The sequence below is a fragment of the Melitaea cinxia genome, chromosome 3, assembly GCF_905220565.1.
Source record: "Melitaea cinxia chromosome 3, ilMelCinx1.1, whole genome shotgun sequence".
In the NCBI taxonomy this organism is placed as follows: Eukaryota; Metazoa; Arthropoda; class Insecta; order Lepidoptera; family Nymphalidae; genus Melitaea; species Melitaea cinxia.
In genome coordinates this window covers 7,086,125-7,096,592 of record NC_059396.1, presented here as the reverse complement: position 1 = coordinate 7,096,592, position 10,468 = coordinate 7,086,125, and the positions used below count along the sequence as shown (strand labels likewise).

At 32.6% G+C, this 10,468-nt stretch overlaps 1 protein-coding gene across 1 annotated transcript; it reads right to left on the bottom strand.

The window, feature by feature from the left end:
* Positions 1-274: 274 nt before the first annotated feature.
* On the bottom strand, positions 275-5,131 carry LOC123669744. The gene is made up of 4 exons (XM_045603335.1): positions 5,121-5,131; positions 1,894-2,216; positions 1,276-1,623; positions 275-954 (listed from the first exon to the last, which is right to left on the bottom strand). The coding sequence occupies exons 1-4, from the start codon at positions 5,129-5,131 to the stop codon at positions 275-277; spliced, it is 1,362 nt and encodes a 453-aa protein (XP_045459291.1).
* Between the last annotated feature and the right edge of the window lie 5,337 nt (positions 5,132-10,468).

Sequence of the window (10,468 nt, the reverse complement as noted above, 5' to 3'; positions counted from 1 at the left end):
ATAAAAATGTAAAATTAACAATTTTAATGTAATTTTTATATACAATAAATAGGCGATTTTATAAAAAAGTGTTTTTCTTTTTTCAGTGAAAACCTTGAGTGTTTATATATTTTCCACTGAACTTCAATTAATTATTATATTATCGACTTCTTAACTTAAATCACCTTTTTTATTTTGAAAGATTATTTAAATGATAATACAGAGTCTTTAAAACAAATTTATTTACAATTATTAATAACAACATGTACATTGTACAAATTTGGTATAAACATCATTACAGTAACGAATTAAACGTTTGCTCAGTTTGGGAAGAGTGCCCTTCATAATACTGTTTACATTCTGGTACTTCTTGCGTATTGAACGCACAATCCGCATAATTCCATTGCATGCCTAAATTATTTTGATCGGATTGACAAGACGCTCCATATCGGTAGTATCGTTGGTCCTGCGTAGAAGAATCTTTCACTTGCTCAATGTAGTATTGAGCTTCTTCAGGGTAGTACGGCTGTTGCACAGATGATAGCTGGTCACAGTACGATTCAGCAGTTTGATACTGATTACCGTACAGCTCCGGTGACGGCGTATGGCTTGATTCTGAGCAACTTGCGGCTCGTTGCCAATCTAACCAGTAGGCGTCTTCGGGTCTGGAGTTATCGTTATTAAGGTCCATGAAAGTGGGTGTAGATTCAAGCGTGTTCTCTTCGATTGGAAAATCCAATCTAATCGGTTGGTCAAGTTGGAAGATTTCTTCTGGATGGAAAATGTCTTCGGCGGCTAAGGTTGCTGGGTCGTATGCCTGCGGTTGATGTGATAGGACTGGTTGCGTGGGGGGTACGTATGCTGTGAAGGTTTGATGCTCTGTAGGTGTCCACGCAGCAGCTGCGTAGGGCTCTACTGCAGTTTCTGATCGCCATCGACAATTGCAACTGTATGACCCGCACGTACACGAGAAAGCTGTTAACAATAAGACAAGACATTTTTTATTCTGCTGGTTGTGAGTTCTATTTATTCTATAAGATTTACCGTGATTTTCTTTTTGAAACTTCTGATATTACAATCGCAGTAGGTTCCGTAGAATCGAAAGTTTGAGTTTGGTACTCACTCAATTTGTATAAATTATAGTTTTTTTTTAAATAAAAAAACAAAATTAATGTTCTTATTAATCGGTTGTTATCTTAAATAATAAGTTGCCTGCTTTCGTTAGTAAGTTGATTGTAATTAAAGTTGGAGTTAAATTAACAAGCACTGCTACTTAAAATATTGCAATGAAAAAGCACTTACCTTGATTATCCGGAATGAGTGGGGGAGGCTGTGGATGTACATTAAATTTATTTTCACTCGCCGCTTTGTCCGTTTTTACACAAACAATTTTGTCAGTAAGTGCTGCATCTCTAGCCAGTAGTAAGGCGAGGCCACGCACTCTCCTGCCAGCACCCAGTGATCTTCGAACTTCACTAGCACCTTTCGCTTCTGGTCTAGGATGATCATGGGAGCCCTTCGCTTGAAAAAATATAGCGTGCTCGGTGTGACGCCAAAAATGTGTGACGGGGTAGCCGCAGTGACCACGGCATGGCTGGACCTCCAATCTGCCTCCGTTGCATAGTCTGTTTGGACAGGGTTTACCTAAAATACAAACTAAGAATAAGTTTGAAAATAATAAAATAAAATCTTTAGATCTGAAATTGTTTTGAGGTACGTTCTTCTGTCTTTGGCCATGAACGAACAAATACAAAATATGAATGCGAATGAATAAAAAAACTAAATTAAATTATAAATTTATGAACGCATTCATCCTAACTGGATAGGTACCTACGTAAAAAAAAAATTAAGCAAAAGAAGAATAGAAGAGCTATTTATTTCACACAAAATTGTAGGTATAAATTAATAAAATACCTTGTTGCTTCTTTCGTGCTTTGTCACATATAGCCGGTCTCAAGTGAACTCTCGACCCATCTGGAAGCCGGCATCTGGTAGAACACACGAGTACGCCTAGGCAGCTCTTTTTCAAAATATGGACATTGTGGTTGTTCGTATTTCGCATAGCCCATCCTGAAGCGTGTCTTCTCGCTTCCTCGCAGCCAGGTGGGTATACGCGACGCACGTGGCCGTCGCACCATTCGCCGAATGTGTCGAAGCTGGTGACCCTTGGAACTACCGCGTCGTTGATGTCCCATTCGGGTGTCACTGGCGCTTCTGACATATCCGTTCGGCTTGTGCTAAAAATATAATTATTTTATTTATACAATAATGATTTCTTTCACCCTACCTTAGGGTTAGAAATAAGAGAAAAAAATAGTTAGGTGGTGTATAATAAACGCACATACAATAAAAAGGTATGGTTTACAATAAATTGATGTATACATATGATTTTAACTGTATTACGTAAATAATAAACTATATATCTAGTATACAGTATATCATTTCATTTTTCTTATGAAGTTTGCATGTTTATCTTAATTGCAGCTAATTGTTATTTAATTTGCTGTATTAAAATGGATAAAAGGAAAAGAATACATATATCAATTTAAATACGCAGCAAATGTTAAATAGTACCTAACACCAGAGAAAGCTCCCCTTCACAAGCTCGTTGAGCCAATTGGTTCTGAATTGCCTTCTGAAGGGCTGACGTTAATTGGATAAATCGCTTTTTAAAAGAAGTTCCACTAAAGAAAGACAGGGACTACCATTCATTCTTGCATGTTGCTGTTAAGCAAACTAATAAAATTAATCATATATATTTAACAAATATAGCTTTACAAATATAGCTTTAAAATTGACGTGCGAGAAAAAAGTTATTTAAATATTTAAAATTAACATTATACGGTTTTTTAATAAAACTTTTAATAAAATTAATTATTAAATTTTTTTTTTTAGAATTATTGTCCTTTTTATAAGTCATATTTTTAATATGGCGACGGCAGTTCCTGAAGTTTGCACCCTTAAATAACAACATATCAAACTGTTCAGTTTTTTAAATGGCAATAATATAAACATGTAGGTAGTTCAAATGCTTTGACTACTACACGTTTCAGCTATTACAATCAAGTACCAGGGACACCGTCATCGATAAATTACTTAAATTAATTATGGTTGCTATTGGTAGAGTTTTCCCTTCTATTTTAATGGTCTCGTAAAGAAGGATGACGTATCAATGATATTGGAATCGCAGTAATGATATAAATGTAAAACAAAAATTTGGAATGTTGCAATAACTCTCAGATCCGAGGACGACTGTTTAATATTTATTTTTATTCGTATATTTGGTAGCTATTTTACGAATAAATTTATTTTTGCAAAAAGTAAATAAATATATTACATATTTATTTATTCATAATGGAAAGTCGTAGAAAGTTCTTAATAACCTACGCTATTATTCAGAAGCAAAAGACGCGTCACGGTTTCAACTTTCAATCGCTTCCAATTAAATTCAATTGCCGCCCCTCCGACACCTACCACAAGTCACCCCCGCTTGTCCGTTGTAAGTGTTCCATTATACGTAAATTGATTGTAAACGTTTATTCGTGAAATGGACGGTTTTTTTTTATAATTATGACTTTATTATATAGCCGTTTTAGGTTTTTTTTTTCAACATTTACAATTCGGTACAGTTCCTTAAACTTTGTTTTGTCGTTGCAATATCTATACCTAAATAACATTATTATTAGATTGAGTAATAAAGAATGGTCAACAAAATCAAATTTTTTAAAGGATAGAAATAGCTAAGCTAATTTTTTATACATGCTCGTAACTTAACTGCGGTTTTACTGAAGTGCCTAATACAAATGAAAAGTTGAAATTTTCAGATGAGTAGGTAGGTTTAGGATTTATAGGAAAGCTTTAAATTTAAATTTTCTGTTTTTACACTGTCGGTAAAGTGCGTGTAAAACTTGAAAATCCTAAATATTTTTCGTAGTTCAATTAGTTATGATAAATAAATCTGAAAAAATCAATAACATCAAATGAAGTTTTACAACATTGTCTTAGTAACATTCATCGGTTTGTTAAAAATTTAGTACGATATTATTTGTTTGTTATCGATTTTAAAAATTAATCGAGTATCCATTAGAAGCATCTGAGTACAAATTGTGAAATGCTTTTGCTGGACTTGAGAATTAAAAAAAAAACTTAATTCGTAAATATATGATTTAAATGTAATTTGTATAAAAAAATATCTACGTACTTAATAGAGGGGCGAAAGTTTGCGAGGTCTTAATTACTTATATTTAGTTGTCATTTTAAATCGCGTTATAAAAGTTTCTATTGTTATTTTTTACTAAACCGTTCCACCTGAGAGTAGGTAGGTTCTCAACGAGGTTCTCTAGCTAAAAATCTAAATTTAAGGTTGTACCTAGATTGCAAATATTTAAAATACATTTCACATAGGATTCCGATGGAAGATGGACACAAAAAAGTCGATCCATCGTAAATACTTAGTAATTAATATCATGGTTTTAAATCCTGTGTCGGAGAACCAAAAACACACCTAGCATAGACACATTTAAGCCACAACTAACGTTTGTTTGGCCTACATTATTGTATTTTATTTGGAAATCGAAACCCAACTGGCATCGCTGTAGCGAATGAACCAATTCGTCGAAGTAAATAAATAAGAAACGATAAATAAATGAAACTTTTTAAAATAAAGGTCTACAACGTGCTTCTCTATCATTAAATTTTGAGAATAGATATCATCATCATCATTTCAGCCTACTGCAGTCCACTGCTGGACAAAGGCCTCCACAAGTTCGCACTAAAAATGGCGTGAACTCATGTGTGTACAGGTATAGTTTACTTATATAATACTAATAATATTTTTAACAGTAAGTAGGTAGGTACATTTAAAATTTTTGTATATCGTATTATAAGGAAGAAACAATTTTCATAAACGTATAGTTAAAATATTAATCTATATTAACATATCTATAACAAGAAAAACAACAGAACAGGTATGTAAAAGAATATAAAAATATAATCCAATATTACTAATTAATTAATATACCTATAGATATACATATATCTCTATTATAAGATAGTTACTATTTAAAAGTAATATAAAAATATGCATAAGTTGAAAAGTTAATAGTTAACAAAATAACGCTACTTAAATTCAAGTTACTTACAGGATAACCATTTCCGAAATGGTAATGGGAAATAACTACAATATCCGTTATCCGATATTGATTTCCCGATGTTAAAACTACACAGTCCACTAGACACTAAGTACACATTAATTGTTTTGAAGAAAATATTTAGTTCTTACTTATTTTTTATACACGTTTTGTCACAGTTCGTGTCATCCACACGCATCGAAAGCTCATAGCTCACTGACTTTAACAACAAAAATAAACATGGGGTTGATTTCTCCCACTTCAGACGCGAGGTGGGGTACGTGTACGCCAATGGAGTAGTCCCGTTCATCCGGCTCCTCCTTGTAGCGAATATTCTCCAATCAAAACGATTTTATAAACGACCAATAGCAGTTTTTCGATTAAATAAGTTAACATTTTCAGTAAAAACCGTAATGGGTAATTTCAGTGACACTTTACCTACTTTCGAATATCGATTTTTTTGTCAAACGTTACGTATATTAAGTATCTTTAATTTGCATTGTCGGTATCAGGCGAAACTCGATGAATTTACTGAAAATTAGAAATGTGTACCCAAATAGGTACTCGTATCTTTAATCAGCTCTACCAACTACTCAGTAGAGTCAATTTCAATAATTATATTTCTTAGTTACGACTATTTGATGATTAGTCAAGTAAAAGCACCGGTTAATTGGTTAGTAGAGAGACCCAAATTTTTAATATTTCTGTTTTGAAAGGTGTATTAATGTAATGAAATCACAATTTCTATACTTATACACCTATACATATAAAGTATTAGTTGTGACTGACTAACAAAATCATCATCAATCAATATATTTCATTCACTCTAAACAATTGGTAAGTCTACTTAAATGCTACTACATGAAATATATATGAAAATATTTAATAGCTATCCCGTGTTTGAAATATTTTTATTTCAATAAAAGCGACCCGATCCGGTCTTTCATCGGTGTGAGAGTTGCTTTTGTATTTATAACAATAATTTAACAAACTTCATTATTATTGCAACAATTTTAATTGTCATTTATCAGTTACCTACTTATAATTTTTTTTCCTTTTATTCGATACCTTAATATATCCCCAAACATTGCTAAGCAAATCTTTTACGAAAAATCTGGTTAAGCCATGAATTGGAGACATTACACCTATGGTAAGACATTTTTCCCTAAAATATAGAAGTAGGGAAAAGTATGCTATTTTTTTTAAATGTGTATCTTAATTTTCAGATGATTCAATTCTTTTGCTCAAAACTTTAGCAAAAGATTACTTGATTAATCGGACAAACTCATTGGTAATTAGAGTTGTCTCTACCAAAAATTACTTTTTATTTAAATTAACTTTTAATAAGTGCCTTCATTTTTATTAGCTTTACTAATGAACTATGGTTAAAAATAATTGAATATTAAACTCATTTGGTTTATTTCTGTCTATATAAATTTTGTCAAATTTTCGTTATACAAGTGTCTATACAGTAATTCAATGAAACCATCATTGAGTGTTGTTTGACGCACTTACTTTTAATTAATTTAATCATAGCGCTCCCCGCCCCTTGTGTTAATAGTTAGACAGAAGTGAGAAATAATTATCAAGCAAATCTACATCATGATCTACTGAATAAAATACATAGGTGTATTTTAATTTCTTTTACTTTGATTTTAAGCCTAATATGTCAAATAATAAAAGTGTATTTTTGGTTTCTTGAATCTAGTTATATACCTATTAATAAATATATGTAAAGCATTATAGTAATATAGGTATGTATACCTAGTGCCTATCTATTAAAGTGTGATTGTCACTACACGCGAAATACTTTATTAACTGGGGTTCAAAAAGAGACTATCTCTACAACCATTGCGACTGGTTGTAAATAGTGTTCCTTTCTTACTGTAACTAGTTCAGCTTTCTCTCTTATCTCCGTAACGTTATTATTATTTTATGAAACTCAGAAACCCTGAGTCGCTTCGGCTAATTTAAATGCCACAATAAGTGATCATTTTAATTTGTACTATTTTATTTTTGTGTTACCCACACATTAGGAAATTCTAAACATTTTTTAATATCATATCAAAAATCGACCGTTCCAGCGGGGATCTAACCTGCATCTCCGACTGACCGTCTCGGTGCTCTAGGCAATTAAGCTATGGAACGATGTACCCGCTATATCGAAATTTTTCATATGATGATTTTATATTCGGTCTAAGCGACCCCCGTCGACCCGCAGGTTCGATCCCCGCTGGAGCAGTCGATTTTTGATATGATATAAAAAAAATGTTTAGCGATCATTTTGTTAAGCTCCTGTTAGCTGGTATTGGTATTCTATTGCCGTTGTTGAATAAAATAAAATAAAATTCTTATTTGTAATTGATTGTAAAACGATTATTTTGTGATCAGCTTAGGTACATAACTTTATCGATCTAATCATCAAAATAATATGATCATAAATATGATATAAATATGTATATAATCATAATAATTTCTATGATAAGAGTTGGTGAAGCTTGAACGAAGATTTGAACAAAATATTTTTTGAGAAGTAGATATAGGTATATATTTTGTGTAGTATTTTAAGGCCTTATAGGCCGTAAGTTATTATAGCCTAACTGAGGCCTTAAAACGAAGATAAATTGCTATACAATTTAAAAAGTATTTAAATGACTTTTACGGGTAATTAAAACTTATTTGCGATAACAATTGAGTTGCAAATAACATTAATTGTGCGCACGTTAGTACTTCGGTCGGTAGATATGCATAGGTTGATTAAAAAAGGGTGAGAGATGCGGGTAAACGAACGGCGCTTGCGCATAGTTTCATTTCGTGAGTTGGTTTTTGAAAAACATATTTTCTTGATACCGTTTATATAAAACTATTTAGATTTGTATAGAATTGAAATAAATCAAATATTTAGTAAAATTCAAACTCATCTAAGAACTTTTGTTTGTAAAATGATAATTATTCTTTTCATAAATTTCATTGAGGTAAGTCATCAACAACTATCCCAATCAATATGTGTCAGTCTTAGACGATATCAAATGTATTATAGAAATTATTTTGTAAGTATTCTGAAATAGGTATTTACGATACCTACTCATATTAACATAGGCAGGTAATGTATTAACTTACCTACGTAAAGGGGATTTATATTTTCCATTGACGTAAAATACTCTATGAAAACCCAAGTAGATATTCCGATTCTACGAAAACAATGTTATTTTTATACTACTAGGGTTGCTACAAGTATACGGTCCACCTGATGGAAAGCGGTTATTAGCTTTTCTATCCCTAATCATCCCCAGGAGCTGACGTCATGTTACTCACCACAGGAACACAACACTAACTTAACACACTAGTAACACTTGAGAGCAATATTATTCGGCTGTGCTGTGTTATTATTTTCTATAAGGTTGAAACTCTTCCCCAGTCAGGCTGCTCTAAATTTTTAGTGGGATAATTGCTGCTATACCCTGCCTCGATGAAAACCATTTTCAGAATATTCCACGATTAGATTTTTTATAAGTTGATATTCATGGTTTTTTTTTCTAAAATTATATTCATATCATAACGGGGCTTGTTTCTTTAGTATCCTACACAATAAACAGTTGTTACAGTTGGTAACTCAGTACCTAACTATATAAAAATCTTTTTAACTTTAGCGTTCCTATTTGATACGTTTTTTCTAATTTTTCTTACATTATTGAATGTCAGTACTCACACTCATCTTATCTTATATCGGTCATTCTCCAATTCGGCGTTCTTTGCCTAATTACCGTGACTTTTTTTATTTTTCACTGATTTGACTTAAACACATTAAAATATGAAACAAATCAAAAATACGAATTCAATAATTATTTTGGCATGTAACAGTTAATTGTGGTTTTCTAGATAATGAGACTTAAAAAATTTATGGGTATGGTAATTAGAAAATTTTTATATTTAATGTAACGGTAATTAGAAAGTATGCTGTGTGGTTACGGCAGTAAGAATATAGCCACTCCCTCTCTTCCCGTGAGTATCGTAAGAGGCGACTAAGGGATTACACAGTTCCCCTACCACCCTGGAACTTGAAAGTGCCGACCGATGGTGGGATAATCATCCAACTACTGGTTTTGAAATATACAGGCCGAAGACGGGCAGCAGCGTCTTAGGTGCAACAAAGCCAGACCTGCGGTCTCCAATCCGCCTGCCCAGCGTGGTGACTATGGGCAAGACAAGACAAGACACATGAGTTCACGCCACGTTTTTCTTGAAATATATTCTCTCTTGCCAGGACAAATGCGACTGATCTCATCTTGCTCAACAAAAATTTGGACGTCTTGTTTGGTTTTCTCTACAGTAGTCCCTATATTATTACTATGTAAATACTTTGGTTCTATTTCTTTATCATGACTTTGTTTTGGTTTTGGATGTGGAGTGTTTTATATTTCAGTCTTAATGCTTGCTTCCTGTACTTTTCTTTTGCTCTTCTTAGCTCTACTGTTTGGTCTCAAATATGACATTTCTTTATGTGTTTTCTATACATGCCTTCTAAATAACAATAAGAGTGAGATTTTTTTACGTATCGGTTTCTCGACAGTTATCTTTGAAGATGGTGAAGTTGGTGAAGTTGGTGTTAAACACAAGGAAGACGCTCGTTCCGTAATATTCACACTTATATCTTTATTTTCGGTCAAATGCTCATTATTGATTAATAATAAAATAACATACTTTCAGTAGAAGATGATGACAGAGCAGTAGATGGACGCGGCGTTGATGTGGTTAAAGAAGGTTTAAAATTTGGTGCCTTTTTCAAGGGAACTAATTCTTTTTCAAAAGAAGTCGACTGCAGAAAAATTTCGTCTTGCTGATTATTTTCTTTTTTTGATTTGGGATTTTCGGGACAATTTTGTACTCTTTTAGTGCACTTTTTAGCGCAGCGAGTATGATAAATCATTGAGATGTGGTGTGACAAAGTTTCAAGAGGATCTGTTATATTGTTATCAAGCACCTCTATATCTAAGGTCACTTCTTCCTCGATTGTTTTCAATTTTCCCTTTTCCTTTTGTCTTTTATAGTAAGCTCTGAAATTTTCTCTACTTCTTTTTTGAGTTTTCTTCCGGCTTTTGGTGACATTTCGCAGATAGGCAGTATTTTTTTTTATTGTACCCTTCTTTCTCCTTTATTTTTTTTGATTGCTAATACAAAAAGGGGCATTTTTAATTCGTTCTCGGCATTGTCGCGCGGCAAGTCTTCTATTTTCTTTAACTTCCTCTTTGGTCTTTTTAGGTTTATCTTATAAATTAAATAATTTGATGAATGGTCAGCATATAATATAGACATATTTACGGACAATAATAATAATAATCTACGAAAACCGCGGTAAACAA

Excerpts from the sequence above, each read along its gene's own strand:
- LOC123669744 (XM_045603335.1), bottom strand. Across the intron at positions 1,624-1,893 it reads AGCACGAAAGAAGCAACAAG|GTAAACCCTGTCCAAACAGA; the intron begins GTATTTTATTAA and ends TTTGTATTTTAG. Across the intron at positions 955-1,275 it reads TCCGGATAATCAAGGTAAGT|CTTTCTCGTGTACGTGCGGG; the intron begins GCTTTTTCATTG and ends TATTGTTAACAG.